Source organism: Lucilia cuprina, chromosome 5 (assembly GCF_022045245.1).
Source record: "Lucilia cuprina isolate Lc7/37 chromosome 5, ASM2204524v1, whole genome shotgun sequence".
Taxonomy (NCBI): domain Eukaryota; kingdom Metazoa; phylum Arthropoda; class Insecta; order Diptera; family Calliphoridae; genus Lucilia; species Lucilia cuprina.
In genome coordinates, this window is record NC_060953.1 from 59,801,010 (window position 1) to 59,828,401 (window position 27,392).

At 26.4% G+C, this 27,392-nt stretch overlaps 2 protein-coding genes across 17 annotated transcripts in view; one reads left to right on the plus strand and one right to left on the minus strand.

Moving 5' to 3' along the window:
• Positions 1 to 4,464: 4,464 nt before the first annotated feature.
• The window catches only part of LOC111679859 (homeobox protein 5), a 278,845-nt gene continuing 255,917 nt past the window's right edge, over positions 4,465 to 27,392 (minus strand). For 7 of the 16 annotated variants that reach the window (XM_046951593.1, XM_046951594.1, XM_046951599.1 and 4 more), the window contains 7 exons: positions 22,983 to 23,439; positions 17,708 to 17,771; positions 17,447 to 17,500; positions 12,555 to 12,626; positions 11,283 to 11,440; positions 5,345 to 5,408; positions 4,465 to 4,965 (listed from right to left, as the gene is read on the minus strand). In XM_046951593.1, the coding sequence (XP_046807549.1) occupies positions 4,921 to 4,965; positions 5,345 to 5,408; positions 11,283 to 11,440; positions 12,555 to 12,626; positions 17,447 to 17,500; positions 17,708 to 17,771; positions 22,983 to 23,439 (914 nt within the window). In that variant the 3' untranslated portion in view covers positions 4,465 to 4,920. Of the gene's footprint in view, positions 4,966 to 5,344; positions 5,409 to 11,282; positions 11,441 to 12,554; positions 12,627 to 17,446; positions 17,501 to 17,707; positions 17,772 to 22,982; positions 23,440 to 27,392 lie in introns of those variants that run through there. The other 9 variants (XM_046951603.1, XM_046951601.1, XM_046951600.1 and 6 more) reach the window with 5 other exon arrangements.
• Positions 7,656 to 8,453, plus strand: LOC124420045. Its single transcript, XM_046951608.1, has 3 exons — positions 7,656 to 7,918; positions 7,991 to 8,161; positions 8,221 to 8,453. The coding sequence occupies exons 1-3, from the start codon at positions 7,916 to 7,918 to the stop codon at positions 8,371 to 8,373; spliced, it is 327 nt and encodes a 108-aa protein (XP_046807564.1). The 5' UTR covers positions 7,656 to 7,915; the 3' UTR covers positions 8,374 to 8,453.

Below are 27,392 nucleotides of genomic sequence, written 5' to 3' on the forward strand. Positions count from 1 at the left end.
AAAAAAAATACTTAACATTTGTTTTCGTAAAAAATAAATTCGAAATAAAATATTTCTTTATGTGTGTGTGTGTTTGTTTGCTTGTTGTGAAGTGAGTATTTTATTTTTTTATATATAATTTCTTGTTATTTTAAAATAATTTCTTGTTTTTTTTTATTTTTTTTAATTTGTAACAGGAAGAAGAGGACGTTTTTTTTAGATTTAAGACTAAATTTACAAATACATATGAGCATTTAATTAGTTTTATTTTAATTTATTTTTTTTTTCTAAATTTATAATAATTTGAGCAATGTTTTAGAGGAAAGATTTACAATCGAGTAAAAACATAAAGGAAGTTTTTCTTTAAATAACACAGTTTAACATAGTTTAACCCAGAGTCCAAAAAATAGTTTTTACAACAAGATATCTCCTATTCTGAGGCCATATTCGGTTACTCTGCGCTACTCTATTTTATATTTTTTTTAAATTTTGTTGACCTGTGTTATTTAAACAATTTTTGTGCTTTTTCATTTACCATTTTTTTGCATATTGCGTGTTTTTTTTTTTTGTTAAATTTGTCTTTAACTTGTTAGAATTTTAAAAAATTATTTAGTTTTCCTTTTTTTTGTAAATTCAGCAATTTCTTTTTAATTTTCTTGCAAAAAAACAAATTTCTCAAGCTTTATATATAATTTTTTTGATTTAAGTTAAACTTCTATAATTTTGTTTAATTAAAAATTAATTAACTCAAATTTTACATAAATAATTAAAATTGTCTTGGAAAATATTGGATTGAAAAAGTGCAAGAATTCTTTTTTATAAACTACTTCTTTCTGTTTGTTTTTATGTTTTTAAAGAGGGGATTTTTTGAAATAAACTTTACTTTTATTATATACATACATCTAAACAATTGCACATTTAAACACGCAATACATTCATTCACAATTAAAAAAAAAAATTTAAAACAAAATTATTTAACACACTTAGAGAAATATTTTTTTTTGTTTTAGTATTATATTAGTAAAAGAAATTTGTTTTTTTTAAATAGTAATATTTATAATATTTTATGGCTTTTTTTGTTCTTTATAAATCTAAAATAATTTTTTATTTGAGCATTTTTCTTTTTTATTATAATAATTATAATTTTTTATTATATTTAAAGTAGCTGTCTTATAAAATTAATATATTTTATTTTATAACTTTTATACTTTGAACACACTCATACATTTACTTTTTTTTTCAATTTTCAATAAGAGTGAGGAAATTATTTTTTTCATTTTTTAGTTGTTAAAATAGTAAATTGCTTTTTTGAATAAATTCTTTGGAAAAATATTACATTTTTTATATTTATACAAAAACTAAAAGTGTTATTTTTTTAATATAAAGTATTCAAATAGCTTTTATTTGTTTTTTTTTTTTTGCCTTTTTTTAAATTTTATTGTATATATCAAGGATATGTCTACGTTTTTTTTTCACTAATTTCTCTTTATTTATAAAGTTTATGTTTCATTTTTATAAAATTTTTCAAAATTATTTTTAAGTTTATCTTAATTAAATTTTTATTTGTATTTCTTTTTTTTGAAAGTTTTTTTAGCTGCCAATATTAGAAATATATTAAAAATATTAAAAGAAAATAAAAAAAAGATTGCCATTATAACAGGAACATAAATTGTATAATAAAAGTAATTGAAAAAAGTAATTAACACTAAAACTATCAAGTTTTAATAAAATAAATTATATCTAAAGTTAAGAAATGAGTTTATATTTTGGAAATAATCTCAAATAAGTTAAAACACTTTAATGAAGGCAGAAATCTTCATATGATTATAAAATTACTGTTTAACTTGTTTATATCTTTACAATTTCTGCAGAAAATTAATTTCAAAAATTCTATGGTATTTTAAAGATACCACAATAAGGGTTTTTTTATTTTGAGAGTTCTCTTTAATATCTATGTGATAGCAAGTTTTGATACAAATCAAAACAAATTCTTAAGTGATGTCAAGATCAGACTTTGTGATCGAATAACTTCGATAAGGATATTAAGCTAAAAAGTATAATGATTTTACTCCATTATGAAAGCAGCATTTCAGAGGACACTCAACATTCTTAAATTGATGCTGTACAAACTCGACTCCCAACTAAATTCTGTTTCCGTAGTCTGCTGCAACGTAATTGTAAAAATTTTCAGAAATGAAGATAATTAGAAAGATTAGTAATATTCCAACATGTGAATGGACTAGTCTATACACAGGACAAAAGGATTATTCCATACAAATCCCTGAACTACTTAGTTTCATTAATCAAATTCATAACTAAACTATAGACTTGTCCATTAACTAGTCACAATACAAGACAATAACCATGACAGAAGATTACTTCACAAACTAGCCTGAAGTTTAGTGTAGAAACTAGTCAAAGGACTAGTTCATAGGCTAGTCAATAGAATAGTTCATAGACATGCTCATGAAATAGCTTATAGTATAGTCAGCAGACTAGTTCATAAAAACAGTTCATAGTCTTAGGAACACCTAATTCATAGTCAGCATAATAATACAAAAAACTACTTCATACTCCTGTTAACAGATTATTTAATCAGCAAAATTCAGACCAGTTCATAGACTAGTCAACAGACTTGTCCCTAGACTAGTCAACAGACTTGTCCCTAGGCTAGTCAACAGACTTGTCTATAGGCTAGTCAGCAGACCAGTTAAGGGACTAGCTTATATTGTAGTCAACAGAATAGTTCATAAATCAGTTCACAGTCTTGTCAACCGACTAGTTCTTATACTATTAAATAGACTAGTTCAAAAAACTAGTTCATAGTCCAATCAATCGACTATTTCATAAACAATTAACTCGGCAATAGTTTGCCTAGTTCAAAGACTAGTCAACGAGCTATTCAATGTACTTTTTAACAGACTTGTACGTAGCCTATTCCATAGACTAGTCAGCAGACAAGTTCAATGACAGTACAACCGACTAGTTCATAGACAAGAAAGCAGACAAGTCAGCAAACAAGTTCAAAAGCAAGGCTAATATGTTGCCTTCATAGACAGCAGGCCCTAAAGACTAATCCACATTCCAGACAAGTCCATAGACTAGTCAATAGAATATTTCATAGACTAGTCCATAAATTAGTATTCAAAGTAGACAAACTTTAAACAGGAATCAAATGAATCCAAACCAAAGTCATTTACGATAAAATATACAAAATTAGAAATCTTTTAATTAGAATTAAAGTGAAAATTGCCATTACAATTATTCCTTGTGTAATTTTTTTATAATAAATTCTGTATTTCAATATCAAAACCTTGTCAAAATACAATATGGAATCTGAAGATACTAAACCAAATTTGATTTGAATATTAAATGTAAAACTAAAATCTCGAACTGAATGCTTGACAGTTTAGTTTGAGAGCACATTGATATTTATTCTCATTTCTGCCCTTAAAATAGAGGCAGAGTAATTACTCTTTGTGAGATATAACATTTTGAGTTATAAACTAATTTCTTAACTTTAATGGATAGTTTTAGTGTTAATATTATAATATATTTTAAAAATTGTTAAATTAAAATCTCTTTTTTTTATTTTTAAACAACAAATCATATAAATGAATACTTTTATGAAACAAATTAAATTAAAAGCAAATTAAAGAAGACGAAAAAAGGAATAAAAAATTAATTTATTCATTAAACAAAGTGTTTTTTTATACATTTATTTTTAAAAATATATATTTATTTAAATGAGTATTTTGTTTGTAGCAATAATAGTGAGTAAATAAAGAAAAAGAAAAAAATCTCTTAACAAATATAAAACAAAAGTTTTAAATTGAAACTTTTAAAGATAATAATAATAATAAAAAAAATTTAATAAAGAAATAACATAAAATAATGAGTATTTTGTAAATAGTTGCCAAATTAAAGTATAATATTATTTTTTTCTAAAAAAATAGATTTTTTTTTATATAAAAATTAAGGGCTGCCTTGTTTTTTTGCTAAACATTAAATTAATTTTACATAAATTATTTTTATTTTCATAAAGTATTATATAATTTTTATATGTTGTTAAACATATGTTTAAAGAGTTTTATTTATTTTATATAAAAAAACAAAGATTTTTTGCTGTTTCTGAGTAAGAGTGTGTGTGTGTGTTGTTAATAAATTTTTAACTACAAGAAACTATTTGTTTGAAAAATAAATCTTTAAATTTATACATAGTTTTAATTGAATATTTTGTTTTTAGTTGTTATAGTAATTTTACCAAAAAAAAAATATTTTTTTTTTAAGAAAAAGAAAATCATTTTTTTTTAATTTTAAATCTACTACTGACTGTTTTTCATTTAATTAAGAGAAGCCCTAGAAATTTTGGTATAAACTTTTGTTTGTATTTTTTTGTATTAAAGAATTAAGGATTGTTTTTTTTTTGTTTAAATTTAATATTAAATCTAGAAATTGTTTTGCAATTATTTTTTTTTTTGTTAATTTGCTGGACGACATTGAATTTGAACAAAACTACTTGTATTTTTTTTCTTAACTGTTTTGTAATCTAAATATATAATTTCCATTTTTTTCATGTTTCATTTTTAATAAATCTTACTAAAATTCTTTTGAGACTTCTGCTTTTCTTTATATAAATATCTTTCTTAATACAACAACGCACTTTAAACGTGTGTTTTTGTTTCTTTTTATATAAAAATGTTTGGTTTATTTTATTTAAATTATGTGTTTATTTTTAAATGAGTATTTTATCATTTCTTTTTAAATTGAGCATTATTTTTTAAAGATTTTTGTTTTTTTTTTTAATCTTTGCAACCCCTGTGTTGATGTTGATGAGTATTTGAAAATGTTGTTTTGTAATTTTTTTTTTTCAATAAAATTGATGAGTATTTTGAAAATTATATGTTGATATTTTCAATGATGATACATTTTATTGAAAATTTAATATGGCGTAAAACGATTGAATCCTCCACGATACATAGTTGCCTAAAGAAAAAGATAAATAGAGATTATTAATAAAAAATATTTTTGAAATTTTTTAAAATGTTAAAAAATTTATCACTATTCACGTGAAATGTATTCTCTTTTCAGTATTCACTTTTTCCCCTATTGTGAAATTTGTTTTAATGGAATTTTGTAAACAATGAACAGCTATTGTATACAAAATTTACTATTGTGAATAATTTGTTCACAGCAAGTTCCCCTTCTTCGAGGGGAATAAAAATTTGAAGGAAACTTAAATTTAACTTCTATTGATGATAGTCGTGATTATATATTATATCCACAATAATCCATTTTTAAGTTTATTTAAGTTCATAATAACCTAATGATATCCTTACATATTTCAAATAATTTTTTAACTTACCCCATAGCCGGGAACAGGACCAATACCATGTCCTAAATAAGGATCAGCATATTCTCGGGCATAGCTATTATAATAAAAATTTAAAGCAAAAATATTTCAATTAATTTTAATTCAATTCAAATTCATTCATTACAATTCGTTTAGTAAATTCGTATTAGTTTGCTTTTTTAGTTGTTATTCAAATCTTGATTAGTAGTAGGTTCGGTCCTTTTTTGTATTGTATTTTAAATTAGTAGATTAGTTTTTGATTATATATTATAAATTTGTTAGTTATAATTATTAAGTTTCATTAGATATTTGCAAAAGTTTTCAAGTAAAATTTTCAGATTTTCAGTTTTTCTTATTTCGTTTTTTCTAGAAAATAAATAAAAAAGAAAAATATAATTGTAAATAAAATAAAAAAGAAATTAAAAATTAAATTTAAAAAATATAAATAAAAAAACAGAAAAATTATATTAAATTTATAATTTTGAAAATTAAAATAAATTATGAAATAAAAATTAAAACAAATGATAAAATACTTAATATAATGTAATCAATATACTAGTCTATAGGCAATAAAATAGAGTAGTTCATAGATTGGGCAATACACCAAGTTTTCAGGATCTACTAACTCGTGAGTATACTAATCCTTGGACAAGATAATAGCCTACTTCATAGACTAGAAAATTGATTATTAAATAGATTATTTCACAGACAATGTACTATTCTATTGCCTAGTATATGGATTATTTTTTGAATAGTCTATGAACCAGACATAAAATAGTCAATCGATTTCATAGCCTAGTCTATGATTTGGCTAGTATATGGATTAGTCATTGAATAGTATGTGGACTAGACATAAACTAGTCAATCGATTTCATAAACTAGTTCATAGAGAAGTTAGTGACCTGACCATTCAATAGATTTGTTAACAGACTAGTTCATACACTAGTCCATGTACTATATATAGTAGTAAATTGAATAGTCCATAGACTAGTGAATATGATATCGATTTCATAGATTAATCCATAGATAAGTAAACAAACTAATCCATAGACTAATCCATATACAATCCAATACTAAAACTAGTCAATAGACTTGTGACCTGACTATTCAATAGATTTGTTAACAGACTAGTCCATATACAAATCCATGTACTATATATAGTAGTAAATTGAATAGTCCATAGATTAGTGAATAGGATAATTCATGGTCTAGTTCACAGACTAGTAATCTACACCAATATTTTATACCGTAGCCCAGTAAAATATTTTCAAATTTTGGTAATTAGTATTGTAGGAAATGTAGTTATTTCATATATTACTTGGTAATGAGTTCTCGTTATCAATAAATTAAATAAATTTAAGTCTTTATTAGACATACGCTAGTCTAATAAGGATTTAGTTAGTGTTTCTAACCGTAGTCGATTTTGAAAGTTTTTTCATGAAATTTCGATATTATTATTTGCGTAAAAACCATTCCAGATAGAATGATAAAACTACTTTTTAATGGGGCATTGAGTAAGAGAATAGACCAGCAAACATGAAAAATAACTGTAAAACCAGTTTTAAATCCGAAAAAGTCGGGTAAGCAGATTTGTAACCAGTTATTTTTGGTCATCGTCGAACAAAAATAAGTAGTTATTCACCCAAAAAGTAACTATTTACATTTTTCTCCAATATTACTTGCCTACTTACCGGGTATGTAAAGATTTTGCTGGGAGATTATAGATTAAACAAAACAGACTAGTTAACAGACCAGTCGGCAGATTAGTCCAGAATAAGTAATAGATTAGACAATAGATTTTGCTATAGACTAGTCTAAAGACTATAGACTAGTATATAGTCAATAGATTAGAATTAGATATGAACTGGTCAAAAGACTAGCCTATAGACAGACTAGTTAATAGTCATTACATAGAAGGGTAAAAAGACAAGCCTATAGACTAGTCCATAGACTAGGTAATCAAATAAATATTCTATATAGTAGTTACCAGGCTAGATTAACCTATAGACTTGACAATAGAACTAGTACGTAAAAAGTAGTTTGAGAACTGCTAATGAATTAGAAAAAACATCTGCTTTATAAATTTTTTAAATATTATTAAATTATTCTACACAATTAACAACTTATAATTATTAATAACTAAATATTGTTAACATTAAAAGTAATTACACACTTCGTAAATAATCGTGTATATATATCAACTATAAAACATATATCTGTAAAGCAGTATAAATATGTGGACACATTTCAAATAAAAGTCAAAATAAAAGTCGTTAACAAAAATGAAAAGATTTTTAGAAATAGTAACGATTTTACAGATATTAACAGCAACCAGTGTCAGTATATTAAAGAATCGAAATCAGAAAAGTTTAACTTATTTGAATTTTATATATATAATAATTATAGTTTGCCTTTAAATATGATATTGTTCTAAAAGACGAAGAAATATTTTCTCCCTGCGATAATCCGGCCTATCATTTTATCAAGGACTATTTAGACATATCCGATATCGAATTTGAAACCCTAACGAATGGTTCGGTCTTTGTTAATGGTGCTATTGTGTTTACACGAGATATTAAAGGAATGGTGAGTAAAAAGTTTTATATTTCTTTACAAAAGATTTTTTACAAATTTCTTTGTTATTTTTTTAATATTTAGAATCCTGCTACCATACAAGCGTTTAAGAAAAAACGAAATAGTTGGGTTAGCACCATTTACAATATAGAACGCCCAGATGCTTGTAAGCATATTTTCAGTCGCAACGAAATGTGGGCCGGTTTAATGGATGTCATACCGGAGGAGGAACGAATATGTCCATTTTTCAAGGGTGTATGTTTTATTTACATTAGGTATTTTATTTTACTAGAAATTTTTATTTTTTTTTTTAGCAAAAGATACATTTTAAAGTTGTAGCCGATATGTCAGTCTATTCACCTGATCCTCATGGTGCTGGTGAATATAAGCTACAAATAAAAGTTCAAATTAAAGAACACAATGCAACTTTTTGCACCAATTTATATGCGGATATTTATAGAGGTTAATTCGTTTGGAATTGAAAATAAAAGCGATGTAAATTATATTTAAATAAAAATAAGTCGGAGTTACGAATCTAAAATGGTTATAGAAATTATATTTTATCAATTTTTTAAATTTACATCTGTTTATGGTTAGTTATAGTAATGACTTATTTGCGATTGATTTTCGGAAGTTGTCCCTTTATGGGATCTATGACCAATTTATAAAATTTTCTCAGAATTTTTTTGTATATGGGAATTTCCACACGCATCATCAATTGACAATATCTTAGGGACATACTTTTCGATTGGTGTCCTCTTTTTCATATGCATAGAGCTATTAGAGCTCTACATAAAAATCCCTAGATATAGGCATTTAATGTTACGTGACGTGATGTGACAAAAGTAGACTTTTCGGTGGAAATGCCCATATATACAAATTATTATTCCAAATTAATTCAAAGTACTAACAATAAAAAAATAGTTATTTAAATACAGTGCTTTTTAAATACACCACTCATGTGACCAAACGTTTTGAGCTGAATATCGGATATATGGTTTTTAATGGCCACAAGGGAAACACTACAAAACTGGTCTATATCAAGTATAGCCATAGTAGTTCCAGCTTTTGCCAAGTTATTAGCAATATTATTTCCAGTTATATATCGTGTCCTCTTACCCAAATAAGAAAATTATCATCTCGCCATTTTATTAACAGGTTGACTGCCAGTATATATTCTGATATACCCATATCCGATAGTATCAATGCCTATTTATTGTCCTTTTTATATCCTACACCACTTTAGAGGGAGTGGGAGGATATATTGGGTTTGTCCCGAGTAGCTCATAATTATGTTTAATATACTCGTATATCGACAAAAACTGGCACAACTAAGTTTTATACTTGAAGACCCTATTAAATTTCAGGTCTCTTTTGACCCAAGCCTCCTTATAAATCCCCCCCTCAAAAAATGACTTTAATATCCACAATCCGCGTAAAATGACTAGTGCCATAGTGAAATTCAGCGTAAATACATTTTATGTGACCATAAATTTATCCTCCAAATTTTATGAGGATCGCCTCAAATAGGAGGCTTTGGGGGAAGCCCCTATATAAAGCGCATTTCAGAAAATTAATTTTTAACAATAAATTGCTTAAATATATCGAAGGCGAGGTACAAATCAAGTCAAATGCGCTATTATGAAAACTAAATCATAATTTCTTACTTGTTATTTTTAGATATCCGATAGTGTCTATGCCTATTTATTGCCCTTTTTATATTTGATATTTCAGCTTGTAAGTTAGTAGAGTCATCTTAAGTTAATTACTCAATGAAAAATGTTTAAAATTTTATGATCCTGCTTATTTTTTAATCAAAAACTATTAAAATTCTCTTATTAAATATTTTAAAATGTATAAATTTAGAGGAAAAACACTTCGGGATTTTAAAATCCCGAAATTCCCCGGGATTTCATTTTTAAAATTCCCGGTTTTCGGTACTTTCAAATCCCGAAAATTCCGGGATTTTCGGGAATTCCCGTTTGTTATCCCTAGTACAAGACTAGTCAATAGAGAAGGACATAGAGTAGCCTGTCGACTAGATAATGTACTAATTAATATACTTCTCCGAGGTCTGTATATTGAAATGAATACAGAATTGGTAACACTACTTAGTGCATAAATTTGTCAGTACACTGAAAAAAATCCATGCTTAATATATACAAAAAGTGTCGTACATTGTACGAATCGTTCGTTGTTTCGCACCACGAAATTCTTTCGTAATATATACGAAATTGTACGAAATATTTTAGTATAATGCAAAATATTCTTGAAAAAATTTATTTACATAAATTGAAAAAAAGAGTTAAGCCAGCAAATTAAAAATGCCGAAAAATAATTTAGTACTTTTAATCCTAAGAAGATAATATTTCAAATTTTAAATGTTCCATGTCCGATATATCCCTTTAATTGTCTGAGCAGTGAAAAAAATTTTAAAAAGTTATAACATGTTAATTTTTAAACATGATAAAGGGAACAGAAACCATTCTCAACAATAACAGTTATTAGTTAGTAAATTATTTATATTTACAATTTATAATTATTATTTACAACTAATCATACATGTGCAATTATATTTACACAGATTTAATAATTTGTAAAGAAACCCATAAACAAATTAACTTTTTCTTGGATCTTCAATAATATATAGATCAATATTATATATAGTCCAAACTATGGACAACAGTCCAGGCAATAGACTATAGTCCAGACTATATAATTTATTCCAAACTATAGACAATATTTTTGACTATATAAAGACTATAGTCCTGCCCAGTAGTGTACTTCTGATTTTAGACTATAAATTATAGACCAGACTATAGATTATAGTCCGGTCAATATAATATAGTTTATACTATAGACTATAGTCCATACTATTGACTATATTCCATATTATAGACTATTTAGTCCAGATTAAACTTCAGATTATATAGTCAATTGTCCAGAATATTGACTATAGACAATAGTAGAGGCTATAAATTATAGTTCATACTAGGGATTCTAATCAAAGCTGTAGAGATTCCCTATATAGTACAAACAAAGAAGATATTTGCTAGATAGTCTTAGAATCCAGACTATATAGACCATTGGAGAAGTTTTATACAAAATTGAAAAGTCTTTAATACTTTTAGAAAAGTTTTGATATTTATAAAGTAAAAGAAAATATAGAAAATAAAAAAAAAAAAAAAACTGAAGAACTCTGTTGGATCATTAAAGTTTTATATAAATGAAGGTAGTTCGGTTAGTAGAATATTTGTTAGATTTTCAAATTCAAAACTGGATTAAATATGATTTAGTAAAATTTCGAGTTTTTGTTAATTTGGATTAGTAAAACTTGTCTTTGTTAAACGTTTTTGTTCGATGCTGTCAGACTTACCCCGCAACGGTGGCATAACCAGCCAAAGCTGGCTGAGCTGCTGCAGCAGCTGCAGCACCATAAGCTGCTCTAGCTGCCACAGCAGTATATGTAGTTGCAGCTGTAGCATAAGCTTGTTGAGCCTGAGACAAGGGTGTCTTTAACAGAGGACCAGTAGCCTATAAAATTCGTCGCCAAAAGTAAAGAGAGAGAGAAAAGAGAAGCAAACATTAACAAACTTTTAATTCAAATGGCCGTTAGAAAACAACCAAAAATGAAAGTTAAATAAACAGAATACGTTTTATTTAGAAAAGGTGAAATTTTACAAATAATTTATATTTATATATAAATATTTTTTGCATTATTTTTGAAATATTAGTGTGTGATTTAATCAAACAGTTCATGTTAACAAATTTATAAAACATTTCTTTTTATGAACTGACACCTGTCAATTACACAAAAATTTTTCTTAAATAAAATGAAACACATTTTAATCTTAATAGATTTTAGAAATATAAAAAGGAGAATATTACAAATATGTATCTCTGACAATGACAGTTAAATAAATCCACACTTGATATTCAAAACTGGTTGGGGGGTGCATTATTAAACTAGTTTAAATAATTTTTTTTCAAAAGAAAATTAAATTTTGCTTCAAACAAACAAATCAATCAATCAATATAGACAGACAATACATACATTAACAGTTAAATTTTAAGTGCGTTGTTTAAATATTTTAATAAAATAGTTAAATAATGTCAAAATAATGCATTTTTTTGGAAACATATAGGTTTTTAAAGAAATTGTAACCAAAACCTTTTTAATTGTTTTAACAGGTTTTTACTTAAGAAATGAAAACAATTTACCAGAAATTAAATAAAATACATGCTAAAAAATTATTTTCAAAATTATTTGAGTTTTTGTTTTAGATTTCAATTATTTTTTAACTGAAATTTAATTAAATACATAATTAATATTAATTTAATTGTATTATAAAATTAAAGTAAACTAAAATTCCAACACACAGCAACACCTGTAAAATATTTAAATTTAAAAACAAAAATCATACAACATGCTTAATAGAATTTGTTTTTTAGTAGTTTTTGTTTAAAAAGCTTAAAAGTAAATCCTTAATAGAAGAAGGGTGTATGAAAAAAAATCATATTACAATAACATAAAGCTATAACAACAACGACATTAACAGCAACAACTTTAACATTGGTCTAACACTAAATGATAAAAAGTGGTAAAAAGTAACATAAATTCATGTAGATTTTTTTTTAAATTTTTTACCAAAACATTCTGTGGTACCGGTATGCGGTTGATCGTATGTGGGTTACTGTTTAGCGTTGTCACAGTGCGGCGCTGTAAGTTTTTAAGTAAATTTTGTTTCTTATTTTTGGGTAATTTCTATTTCGATTTTTTCTAAATTTTTTTTTTTAATCAAATGAATGTTAAGTATATTTGTGAAATAAATTTTGGTGTTATTATAAGTATAATGAAGTGTAACAAACATAAATAAAACAAAATATTAAAACTCTAAATGTGTTAATTTACAAAAAGAACTATTAATGAAATAAAAATTATAAATTTTCATTTTGTCTGCAAAAAGGCCTAAGTGTTTTTTTTTTTTATGAACTTTATGCAAAATTTTAGGAATAAATGTTAAAATATAAAAAGTTTAAAGAAATGGCACTAAACCCTTTTGTAGACAAGATATGTAGATTGTGAAATGAAATTCTGTTAGTATACTGTGACAGTTAGTGTAACTAAAATTTAAATTTAAATAATAATTATGAAAAAAATAAAATTAAGTAGAATGGATGTTAATAATCTTTTAATAGATCCTACATTTATCTTTCACTCCAAATTTTATAAACGATTTCTAATATCCTATAAGAGTCTACTATAGTCCACACTATATTTTAAACTATAGACAAAAGTCCAGAGTATAGGTTATTGACCAGACTATAGTTCAGGCAATAGTCCAGACTATAAGCTTTAGTGCAGACTACAGACTATAATTTACACTATAGAATATTGTCCAGACTATAGTCCAGACTATAAACGTTATAGTTAAGATTATAGTCTATAGTCCGGACTATAGGCTTTAGTCCACAAAAAAAGACTTGAGTCCATACTATAGGCTATAATCTATATTAACGACTTATAGTTCAGAATATAGGTTATAGTCCAGAATATAGATTATAGTCCAGACTTAGACCATACGATAATCCAAACTATAGTCCAGGCTATATTCCAGACTATAATCCAGACTATATTCCTCACTTAATACTAGAATAGTCCAGGCAATATTCCAAACTATAGGTTTTAATGCAGACTAAAGACAATAAACTACATTAAAAACTATAGACTATTGTCCAAACCATAGACTATAGTCCAGATTATAAACGTTAGTCTAGGATATAGACCAAAGTGCAAACTACAGAATATAGTCCAGACTAAAGACTATAGTTCAGACTACAGACTAAAGCCAAGTCCAGAATATATTCCTTATTATAGGCTTTAGTGCAGACTATATACTATTATCCACACTTAAGACTAGCACAGTCCAGGCAATAGTCCAAACTATAGGTTTTAGTGCAGACTACAGACAATAAACTACACTAAAAACTATAGACTATTGTCCGAACCATAGATTATAATCCAGGCTATAAACGTTAGTCTAGGATATAGACCAAAGTGCAAACTACCGAATATAGTCCAGACAAAAGACTAATATCCAGATTATAGACTAAAGTTCTGGCTATAGACTATAGTTCAGACTATGGTCCATACTTTAGTCCAGACTAAAGAATATAATGTAGACTATAGTCCAGAGTATAGACTATACACTAAAGTCTGGGCTATAGACGAAAATCCAAACTATAGTCCATACTATAGAATTTAGTCCATACTATAGACTATAGTCCGGACTATAGACTAATGTCCATATAACATATTATAGTCCAGACTATAGACTAAAGTCGAGACTACTTACTACAGTCTATAGGTTAGACAATAGTAAAGATTTTACACTTAAGCCATTCTATATTCTACATTTCAAAATAAATACACAAAATAACCATAACTTTGGAATAAAGCCTAAACTTTAGACAATAACCCAGACTGTAGAGAACAGTCCTGCCAGAATTTTAAATTTGTTTAAACTTCTGACACCTAATCGCTTCTAATCTTACAAAACTCTATCTATTGAAATGCAATATATGTATGTGCCAACTTGTTAATCGCTTCACATCTCCGCTGAATAAATACTCTATTAAAAACAAATTAATATAAAATTTTCTTCTCTACTATAAAAATGCGTTATATTTTCTATTCTTTTTTTCGCATTTTTTAACTCAATAAGGGTCATTTAAAATTCATTACTCTTCCTAGCGAAAGGGAAACAATTTCAAGTTTTTCCTTTGACATGAAATTAAAAAAATACTAAAGAAAGTGGCGTAAAAGTCAAATAAGTTAAATTGCCATCATCATATTTGCATGAAACAAATTGTTTAAAAAATATATATATATTTTAAAGAAATAAAAAAAAATACCGTGAAGTAAAATGTTGTTAAATAAAAACGATGTATGGATGGATGGCTGGCTGACTAAGTGAAAGATGAAAAACTAAAGTAACAAAAAAAAAAAAAGGCGTAAAAGTCAAATAAGTTAAATTGCCATCATCATATTTGCATGAAACAAATTGTTTAAAAAATATATATATATTTTAAAGAAATAAAAAAAAATACCGTGAAGTAAAATGTTGTTAAATAAAAACGATGTATGGATGGATGGCTGGCTGACTAAGTGAAAGATGAAAAACTAAAGTAACAAAAAAAAAAAAAAAAAAATAAGAAAAACAGCATCATGCTTTTAAATAAAATTTGTTACAATACTAAGGAAAAATAAAAATATGTTATATTTTGTACAGAAACCAAAAAGTAGTTTTCCTGTACAAGTATTTTTTCCAAATAAAAAAAAAAATAAAATTCAAAATAACAGAATTTGTGAAGATGGCATGAAGGAATAAAAATGCGTATGAATGACAGAAAAAATAAATGTATTTTTTTTGTTAAAGAAATGCACAATCAAATGGATTTTTTTTTGTGGTGGTGGTATATATTTTAAAGTGGTACAATTAACACTATATAAACAGGAGTGGAGAGATATATTTTCAGTTGTGGGGATTTGTGATAAAAACTGTAAATTTAAAGAATTTATACCACTGAATTTAATAAGAGTTATTTTAGCCATAAATTAGCCCAGTTCATATAATAAAAAGTCAGTCGGTTGTCATTAAGTTTTAATTCAGTTCTAGTTCAGTGCGATTCACTTCGGTTCTAGTTTAGTTCTAATTCAGTTCTAGTTCAGTTCTAGTTCAGCTCTAGATCAGTTCTAGTTCAGTTCGATTCACTTCGGTTCTAGTTTAGTTCTAATTCAGTTCTAGTACAGTTCTAGTTCAGCTCTAGATCAGTTCTAGTTCAGTTTTAGTTCAGCTCAGTTCAGTTCTAGTTCAGTTCTATTCAGTTCTAGTTCAGTTCTAGTTCAGTTCTAGTTCAGTTCTAGTTCAGTTCTAGTTCAGTTCTAGTTCGGTTCTAGTTCAGTTCTAGTTCAGTTCTAGTTCAGTTCTATTTCAGTTCGAGTTCAGTTCTAGTTCAGTTCTAGTTCAGTTCTAGTTCAGTTCTAGTTCAGTTCTAGTTCAGTTCTAGTTCAGTTCTAGTTCAGTTCTAGTTCAGTTCTAGTTCAGTTCTAGTTCAGTTCTAGTTCAGTTCTAGTTCAGTTCTAGTTCAGTTCTAGTTCAGTTCTAGTTCAGTTCTAGTTCAGTTCTAGTTCAGTTCTAGTTCAGTTCTAGTTCAGTTCTAGTTCAGTTCTAGTTCAGTTCTAGTTCAGTTCTAGTTCAGTTCTAGTTCAGTTCTAGTTCAGTTCTAGTTCAGTTCTAGTTCAGTTCTAGTTCAGTTCTAGTTCAGTTCTAGTTCAGTTCTAGTTCAGTTCTAGTTCAGTTCTAGTTCAGTTCTAGTTCAGTTCTAGTTCAGTTCTAGTTCAGTTCTAGTTCAGTTCTAGTTCAGTTCTAGTTCAGTTCTAGTTCAGTTCTAGTTCAGTTCTAGTTCAGTTCTAGTTCAGTTCTAGTTCAGTTCTAGTTCAGTTCTAGTTCAGTTCTAGTTCAGTTCTAGTTCAGTTCTAGTTCAGTTCTAGTTCAGTTCTAGATTACTTTTAGTGCAGTTGTAGTTCAGTTTGTTTTGAAAGTTTACGATATATAATTAATCCAATAACTTTTGTGTTATTTAGCTAGACCGCTATTTTGTTCTCATTTGCTTTGAAGTTTTTTTTTTGTTAGTAACTACATATATTGAATATTTCTGATTAAAGCAATAAATGCAATTATTTTCAGCGGTTTAATGTTATTCATGTAAATTCCAATACCAATAAAAAAATAAACCCCTCTAAAACCTAAATTTTGTGCGATTAAATTTATATAGTGTTAAATGTACAAATATTTTCATTAAAAGTGTGTTCAGACAGTGTGAGAGTATTTAAATGAGATTCATATGTTTTATTAACATTATACAAAATACATATTGTTATTAACAATATTTAAATATAAGCCATAATGAAAATAAAATTGAAATCAATTGAGGCATAATTCTTGTTTTATATTATTTTCAAAGTTAGAACTAATAAGATTACAACAAATATTGTAGAAAACTTAGTTCACTTAAATAAATAATTAATTAAAAATCAATTAAATAAATGTTCGTTTTCGACACTAAGAGTACAAAAGAGCGCGATAGTAAAAGAGAAAGAAGAACAATTATACTCAAACCAATAAATGTATATATAATTATATAAAAATCAGGGCAACCAGGGAAAACAATATACATAAAAAAAAAGAAAAATATATAGTATATTACTAAAAAAACTAGATTTTATACAAGACTTCCAAAAGAAAAGAAAATTATGTTAAACAAGAAAATCAAAAATAAACGAAATTAATCAAAAGAAGAAAATGAAGCATACTCAAGGGGACCAAAGAGGTGAATAAGAAATTAATAAAAAATAGTTACAAACAAACAGTAATAAAAATGATAGATGGTAAATAAATATTTAGTTAAATAATTTTTGTATATAATAAAATTATTATTGTTTATAAATTTTATATTAAAATATAAAACAATGATTACATTTATAATTGCGGCTGGCTGTGCTGCTGGAACTTCTGTGACCGGTTTCGCTGCCTGTAAAATTTTATGTTTAGTTTTTTTTGATGTTTATTTTTCATAATTTATTTAATTAACTTAATTTTTTTGCTTAAAACTAATTATATTTTAAAATTTTATCATAAATCTAGCCCTTTTTTTAAACTAATTTAAGTAAAAATATATCACTTTTTTTGTTTAAAACAAAAAAACAAATAGAAAGTACAAAAATTATCTATGTCTTACCTGAAAACGTAAATTGGGATCAGCTTGAGCTGCAGCGGCTGCTAAGTAGGGATCAAAGTAAACACTGTGAAAAAGTTCAAGAGAGAGAAAAAGAGAAAATTGTTTTTTGTTGGTTTTACTCATCATAAACTTCTCAACTTAATACGTTATAGTTTTTGTAGACACAAAAAGTCTAAAATGATCTGAGTTCTTAAAAGCAAAATTCATTTCTAATTTTGTTTATTTTGAAGATTTTCGTTTTTTTTTTCAAATTTCAATATTTCGCATTTTTTTATGTTTAGCTGGCAAAGAAATTTCTTAAATTTATAGTCTTATTGTTGCGTAAAACGTACTTTTATCTTGATCATACATTCATACATTATTATCACACACATTCACACTTATTTTAAAGGAGATTAGCTGATCACTGCTTCTTAATTTGCTAAACTTGAAAATATATTCCTTGATCTCATTATAAAATAAACTTAAGTCTATTAAGATCTCTATATGTTGTGAGAGAAAGAGAGCTGTTGGAAATAAAGCTAACGTTGAAAATGATCTTGATTATAGCATAATTTGGGAGCTTATAATAATAGAGATTTGATGGACTACTAAAATGTATAATATTTAGTTAATGTTGAAAGCTATTGGAGCGAAGATAAGCGATACTATCTGGCTGTTTTGATAATCAGAAGAACGTTTTATAATATCTCTGATGTAGCCCATTAAATGATTTCCATTATTTAATTGATATATGCTATCTAATGAATCTTTGAAAGGGGTTTTTAGTACTAGATTAACCCATTTACGGTCGCTGTGCCAATTTGGGAACACTTAGTTTCCAAGGCTGTATTAGGCAGGGTTCACCCTGGTTTATTTATTTTTGCATTATTGAGCACTTGAAAGTGCTCTGATTTAATATTACATCAAACAATTTTACTGCATTTATTGTTTTTGTTGTAATAATCTATTAAACTTCAGTGGCCACATATATACTAAAAACAAGTTATAAACTAAATATGTTATAATTTTTTAAACAAAGTTTTCCAGTTATTAATTTGAAGCAAATGGTCTAAAAATAATGTGATAACATGGTAATGACCGTGTCTGCCATTTAAATCTGTTTATAGTTTTTGTGACAGCTCTAAACTGGTAATAAACGCGAGCTACATAAAAGCGAAAATCCCCTCTAATGTCCAGATTATTCATATTTTTTAACATTTTTTTACATTTCTGTCTTTTTGCATTGTTGAAAATAAATATACATTGATGTTTAAAAATTTTTACTTGTATCTTTTGAGTGGCTGTAAATGGGTTAATCAAAAGGATCAATTTTAATGATTATATTTTAAAAATCTATATTTACAAGGATCATGGTGTAAGAAAACATAATTGACCAGTAGAATTATTAAGTTCCTAGATTCGAAGCATTAACTTTTGTTTCAGGTCATTTCTAAAGAATGCGTAATTGGCGAAAAGGTCGAATTAGGGCCAATCTTTAGGTGGCGGATTAGGGATTAAATTAAAATTAATCCTCGAATGTTTTTTCTGAATTCTCAATCCATTAATTTTGTTTGCTAGTTTAAAAGCGCCCAACAGAGGTACTTCCATTTAAGTTCTTTCGAAATTTTTGTTATTGATCTATGTCAGAATTCCAAGAAGATAGTTCAGAAACATCATCGTAAAGATAAACACTCCTATCGCCAATATAATGAAATATTTCCTATTTTGACATTTTCATTCTACTGTGAACTTGCTGTGAACAATTCATTCACAATAGTTAATTTCATATTCAACAACTGTTCAATGCTTACAAAATTCCAACAAAAAATTTTACCACAGGGGAAGTTTTTCACGTCAAGTGAAATGTTGATTGATGATAGGGATAATTATAACGAATATAAACTGCTCTCTCATATATTAGTAAGTCGTCAGATAGAGGGCAGACGTTCTTCTGTAGCACAAAAGTTTTTACAATTATTGAAGGATATTCGAACGTCTTTTCGGCGATTGAAATTAATCAGAATCGGATAAATATCTAGATGCATCTGTTGAAAGCAGCCGCAATTGAGATCCGATTTAAAAGCGGTTCACAGAATTGCGTTTCACTTAAACTGGACTCGTTAAATGCAAGGTTCGGAAATCTCCTGAATTTGAACTATTGGCTTCAAGGAATCGTTCACTACCATCGCGCTTGCTGTGTTCTATATAAAGAGATAGAGTCCGATATCTCAATTTAATATAATTTTTTCTTCAGCTTCCAAAGAGAACAGATATCCACGAAGCTATTCGAAGTCTAAACATAATATTTACTAATGTACGTCATTGTTTACATATTCAAGATTCTATAAATTTTGAAACTTTTCTTCCAGCAGCTCTCCTCACTCTTACACATCTAACGCACGATCTATTATATAATAAAACTATTTTCTATTCTCATCCATAAAATATTTAAAAAAAATTGTTAAAAATATAACTTAAAATATTATAAATATTCTAAAAGTATAAAATAAATGCAACTAGAGCGAAGCTGCATGAGGCATGAGAGCATAATTTATAGAAAATCGGAAACGAGGCCTTTAAAATAACTCTCTAATTTTCCTTGGGCGTAACATGTTGAATTGGCATAAAAAACTTAATTGACAGGTGTTTTTAAAGAGATTAAATCAATTAAAATATATAAAAAAAATTTATATAACAGAAAAAAAGAAAACCTTAAAACCGCAATAAATTAAAAAAAAATATATATAAAAACAAAATTTACAAAAACAAAAAGAATAGAGTATAAAACTAAAATTTCAAAACAAAATGTTTGTTTTTTATAAACATACACTGACATGCGCCTAAAAGTATGCAAAAATATTTGTTTAAAATAGAAAACAAAAACCAAAAATGTATAAAATTTTGATGTTTTAAATAAAATTTTAAATTTTTATACTTTTTAAACACAAACAAGAAGGCGGCCATCATCATCAGCATTCATATTAAGTTTTTAAGAAATTGTTTTCTTTTATAAATTACATATTATTTTTTATCTTTGATGTTTTCTTATTTTAAATCATAGAAAGAGCGAGAAAATTTTAACATGCATACGGTGGGTCCCCAAGAACAATAAATTGAAAAAAAATTTACACACACACAAACTAACTGTTGTTTCTGTTGCCAATAATATAAATGTAAAAGAGAAAAATTATAAAAAATAAATTAACAATATTACAGCTATTTACAAAAACAATATTATTGTCATTATCAATCAATCATTATAAATCTTGTTTAAATATGTAGATATGTTGTATTATTTATTAATAGTTTAAGCCTAAAAAGATGCTTTAGTACAAAATGTAGATAATAATTGTATGGTTTGTAACTAAGCTAAACAAATTGTTGTTTTTTATTCAAATATAATCGAAATTATTATAATTTTGCTTTCTTTTTAATTATATGGGTGTTAAAAGTTTTGTTTTTGCTTTTTTTAAGGGGAGCGGTGAGCTTTAGTGACATTATATTTTATGTAACAATACGTAGTTCTAGAACCCCTTTCTTTGTAAAATTCAAAAATTCGTTTACCAAACATGCTTTCTGATAGAAAAAAAACACACATACACACAAAAACCTTTATAAAATTATTAATTTTTTTATATATATATGATCGTTTTCAATAACCAAACTATATTTACTGGTAATTTTTGAAATTATTATTATTTTTTTATAACAAAAAGCTATTATTAAATTTTATTTAAATGCAATAATATTTGAGAGAAAAATATAATGGTTATTTTGTTTTTAGCATTGAAAATGTGCTAAATATTAAATTATATTGAAAAAAGAACCCAAAAACATTTCTTTTTAAAGACTACAAAACAAATAAATATTAGTAAAGCAAACTACAAACTAAAAAAATTAAAATAAATGTTAGTAGAGAGAAAAAATGTAAAGTTTTTTAACGGCTGGAGGAAATAGTTTTTTTTTTATTTTATAAACAACTGCTTGATCTCATTTAGCTTAGACACAAACATATCTTAACAATATTTTTCCTAGATTTTATTATTCAAGATTTTACTTAATTCTTTTAATAATTTCCTTATTAAAGTGGAGATTCTGTAAACGGCACCAGACTATAGACTAGGTTTTAGACTAGACTATAAACTAGACTATAGACTAGACTATAGACTGGACTATAGACTAAACTATAGACTAAACTATAGACTAGACTATAGACTAGACTAGATTATATACTAGACTATAGAATAGACTATATACTAGACTATAGACTAGACTATAGACTAGACTATAGACTAGACTATAGACTAGACTATAGACTAGACTATAGACTAGACTATAGACTAGACTATAGACTAGACTATAGACTAGACTATAGACTAGACTAGACTATAGACTAGACTAGACTATAGACTAGACTAGACTATAGACTAGACTAGACTATAGACTAGACTAGACTATAGACTAGACTAGACTATAGACTAGACTTAAGACCATACTATAGACAAGACTATCGACTACACTATAGACTAGACTTAAGACCATACTAAACTATAGACTAGACTGTAGAGTAGACTTTAGACTAGACTATAGAGTAGACTATAAACTAGACAATAGACTAGACTATAAACTAGGCAATAGACTAGTCTATAAGCTAGACGGCTGGAACATGGTCGATGGATGGAATTGATTGCTCAAGTCAACCAACACGGAAAACATTAATCAGTTGTCAAGAAATCGGTCTGATTTCTGACAAATGTTGCGATATTAAAATGTTAAAAATTGTACTATTAAAATATAAAAACAGTTGAGATTGTATGTATCTGAACTTGATCGAACATTTTGAAAATTTTTGCAAAATTCCCAATTCGTTGTAAAACATAGTGTTATATGCTACTTCCTAATAAAGGATTTCAAATCAATTTTGAAGTGCTGCAGTATTATCCTTGAAAGAAGTGCTCCACAATTTAATTATACAGAAATTACCTTCTGAATACTTTGTAATTTTTTTCAAAAAATCTGAAAGATTTTTAATAAAAGTCTTTAAAACCCAAAGTATAGTCTCAGATCAAAAACAGTTGCAAACTAAAAATGACCTTTACTAAATTACAAAATTTCATTACAACTGTGGTTAATGCAAAAAAAACTTAAAATTTCATTTCCTTTTCCCCTTTCATTCCGCAAAAAAAACTTTACATTTTTCTCCATTTTCTTTTGCATGTATTTTCTTGTTGTTCATTTAAATGTTTCAAATAGTTTTTCTTTTTTAATTTGTTGAATAAATGCAATTACTTACGGTGCATATCCATGCAATGTGGTACCAGCTGCCGCGGCATTAGCAGCTGCTGCATTGGCAGCTGCAGCCATTGAGGCGGCTGTGGGTTGAGCTGGTGGAGCGGTGGAAAGACGAGCTGCATAGGCTACTGCAGCAGCCGACGGAGCAGTTTGTGCTGTGGCCGTTTGAGCGAGGGTTTGTAATTGTTGTTGAGCACTGGGTTGCATGGCGGCGGCTGCAGCAGCATTTGCTGCATTAGCATTAGATTGTGCCTGTAGAGCCTGCTGTAAACCCAAGTGTTGTTGTTGCTGTTGGTGCTGCTGGTGAGCAGCAACGGCGGCGACTGCAGCTGCATGACGTTGTTGCTGTTGTTGAGCAGCTACAGCAGCAGCTAAAGCTGGATTGAAGGGAGCACCAACGACACCGACATGTCCACGTTGTATGGCCACACCGCGCATAGCAGCAGCGGCTACAGCAGCTATTTTAAGTGTTTTGAATTTTATTGTTTTATATTTCCGTTTCCGTTTAACATTGTTGTCGTGGCGATGGTGCAGTGTAAGTGTATTTAAGTGTTGGTGAGCGTACACATTTTTTAAATTATGACAAAATTCATTAAAAATTTTTTTAATCGTTACAACAACAAACAAAGATATCATCACAAAATTTCATTCGACATTAATTAAAAACGTTATTTTTTAACACATTTAGTGGGTTTTATAATTTAATTAATTTAGTAATTTATTTGTTTTTGTTGTTTTTATTATGTTGTAGGCCACATTTGGAATATAGTAAGTGTTTGAGGTGTTTTGTTGTTGGTTTTTAATCAAGTTTTTAAGTTTTTTTTTTGGGCAAAAACAATGTCATAGATATTCAAGTATAAAATGGAAAGAAAAGAAAAAAAGAGAACATAAAATGCATGCGGTTAGTTTTATATAGTATATTTCAATTTTTTTGTATAATATATAAAACTTCTAAAGTAAATATGTTTTGTAAATAATAATAATAAAAAACTTCTTCCTAGCAACTAGACCTTTTGTTCTGTAAATAATGATTTTTATTTAAAGAAATATTTACATGTATAAAATTTCATAAATTATAATTATATATTTCAAGAGAAATACATACATACTTAATTAAACACACAGAGAATTCCATAGAAAAACACAACACTTTTGTTAAACAAAAGAAAAACGAAATTAAACATTCTACTAAAAATATCAATAAATAAACCAACAAAATCAGTTTAAAAAAGAAATCTTTGTGAAATTTTTAAATTGAAATTTCTTTAATAATATGTTTGTTGGTTTATTTAGCAAATTTTATATGAATATATTTTTCTAAAAAATGATTTTTATTTTGTTATAAATTTCATAAGAAAATATGTAATTTTGTTTAGAAACTTTATAACAAGCACATACATACAAACATATATTTTTAAAAATTTTCTAAATATTCTTAAAATGTTTATAAAAAAAACTAGCAACATTTATTATAAAAATGATGGTTCTTTTAGTTTTCTTAATTAATGGTTACTAATTTAAAAAAATACTTATATAAAATAAATTTTATAAAATTCTAGTTTTTGTATACATATTTATGCAATAAATATAAACAAGAAATATTTGCATACTTTTAGGAGTTTAAATATTTCAAATACTGTAGCCTATAAGTAAGGATGATTTTTTTTTTTAAATTTTAAAGAATGAGGAAAGTATTATTTTTAAATTTTAAAAATTCCAAAATATTGTTCTAATTTTTGATATCTAATGGATTAGACGTTCACGTCTAAGTGAATTGTACTTTGGTAGGTATCTACAAACAATTATTAGAATAGATCCATATTAACCTTCTTTTTCAACAAGTTGTTCAAATATTTCGGAATTAAATAACATAAATGTTTTATTTTTAAAAATAATCCCCATTTTAGACCCACTCACTGAAGGGTATTATAATTATTGTGGGGACACATTCTTATTTGTTATAATTTACTATGCTATAGTAGTAAATCGATTCAGAACCATTTTCTGAATCGATTTATTTTGTCCGTCTGTCTTTCCGTCTAAGTATCCCTGTAAACCTTTTGCGCACGTTACTGGTCGCAATTGTCAAGATAATTTGATGAAATTTGGAACTCTTTTCTTTTGACCATTCATTCCATCCATCATTTCGCCTAGGACCCATACAACCGTACCCACTAAATACAATAAATGTTATTGTTTTTATTTAAAAAGTCGAAAAAACTTAGCTTCATATAACTGCCAATGACCCTAGTCCCCGAAGGTCAAAATTCACTTATAAATAACTAATATGTACTAAAATTAAAAAGGATAGGTCCATATTAACCCTCTGCATCTATATAGCACCTCTATTAGAAAATCACTATTTTGTCAAGAAGTCTTAAATATTTTGAAATTAAGTTAATAAATAACTTTAAGGATCTAGGGCTCTGTCAATTGTAAGGTCAGAGGTCATCTTTAAAAATGTCAAATTTTACAATAATATAAATTTTTTTCTTTATAAAATACATATTTTTTTAATTATTCAAAAATTAACCCTTTAGTATTTTCAAGGTTATTTTAATGTGTTGTAAACACTTTAGGGTCAAAGGTCATATTGAAATTTTTTTTATAAAATTTTTACTCAGTTATTAACAAGATTGTTTAAAAACCTTTAGAGATCTCAAAAAGGAAATTTTCCTAAGAATTAACACTTTCCTATACAAAAGGTTAAAGGTCAATATAATAAAAATTGAGTTTTTTTCATAAAATTAATGAATTTTTATTTATTTAATAACAAGATTGAATAAAACTTGAAAGAAATACGTTTTCAAAATGAAATTTTACGAAAAATTAACCCTAAATAGGTCCAATTTTTTTAATAACAGTATTATCATTTTAAACTAAAATTTAAATTAAAATTTTTGGACATGTACAGTAATTACAATGTATCATCTTTAGGGTTAAATGCTATCGGTATTTAGAATACGTCGTCAAAGGTTTAACATATACAATGATAATGAACAAACTCCCCCTTCATACCTTTTAACTATAAATGCTTTTAATCGATTTAAAAACCACAACTATTTGAATACCAATTAAAAATATTCAAATTACTAACATTAATATTAATTTTTGCAAAGATTAATGTAAATATAACGATAATTGAAATAATAATTTTTCTATAAATATGTTCATACAAAATAACATTTAATTTCCATTAATGACAAAAATAACCATAAATAGTCGTCAACTAACAATAACGTACAAATTTATTTAAATGATTTTTAAAATGCTGTTAAATAAAAATTAATTTGTAGTAGTTAAAATAAAAATATAGATAAAATTAAAAAAAAAATCTAATATAATAAATGAAAAAATAAAATATATATTTTTTTGCATATCGTATGCTGCTTAATACGTGTGTGTGTATTTATAATTACATTAAGTTGCAAGTAATTTATTTAGTAAAACTAATTATTATTAAATATTGGCCTAAAGTAAAACCACAATAATATTAATATTTAATAAAAAGCTTAAAAAATTTACTATTGTTTTTTATCTTCAAGTGTATCAACTACCCAGCAAACATTGAAAAGTAAGTAATATCATTTTAAGTCATTATTTAAACAAGGACATGACATTGGAGGTAAATACTTAACACGCTCGCTTACAAATAGGGAGTTATGTAAGTACTTACTAAGATCGCATGCTTATGGGGAACTAGATAAGTAGTTTTGTTTATGGGAAAACAAGTTTTTACGAGTGGGCGTATCATCTATTATTGGTTTTATTTCGTTGTTATTAAAACTAAGTTAGAAAACAAACATAACATAATATTTGTATGCTATTGCTAGACACATTCTAAGTAATGCAGACGGTATGAAGTAGTCATTGAAAAATAAGTTGTTGTGTAGTTATTACCATGTTATTGTTGGGTATTTATAATTATTGAAGGAATATATTTAATTGTGATTTTCAGGAGGAAAAAAAAATTATACATATTTTTCTGACAACAAATTGTTATTATTACTTGTTGTAATAGTGAATTAAACATATTAAAAACTAATCATTGATAAAGTAAATGTTTGTCGTTGCTTTTATTTAAAATGAATAACTAATTATGTAATTAGTTTTTTGTTAATAATTATTGGGATTTAATTTTAATTGAATTTGATAAATAGAACAAAAAGCTGAAAAAAAACTCTGACAAGTTTAAAAAAATCAATGTTTTTTGTTGTTTCGAATTGAATGAAAATATACATATAATTATAATAAATATGAATTTAAATTTGATTAACGATAATACGAAAAATAATTGTTAAAAATTGTTTAACAAAAAAACAAGTAAGAATGTCAGGCAAAGCTGAGCATATGATACTCTACACCAGTTATGAGTTTAACAGTATAAACTTGGTAATTTACTTTTCAATGA

What these genes read in the sequence shown, in the direction of transcription:
- LOC124420045 (XM_046951608.1), top strand. An exon ending in TATGTCCATTTTTCAAGGGT is followed by an intron (nt 8,162 to 8,220) that starts GTATGTTTTATT and finishes TTTTTTTTTTAG; the next exon opens with CAAAAGATACATTTTAAAGT.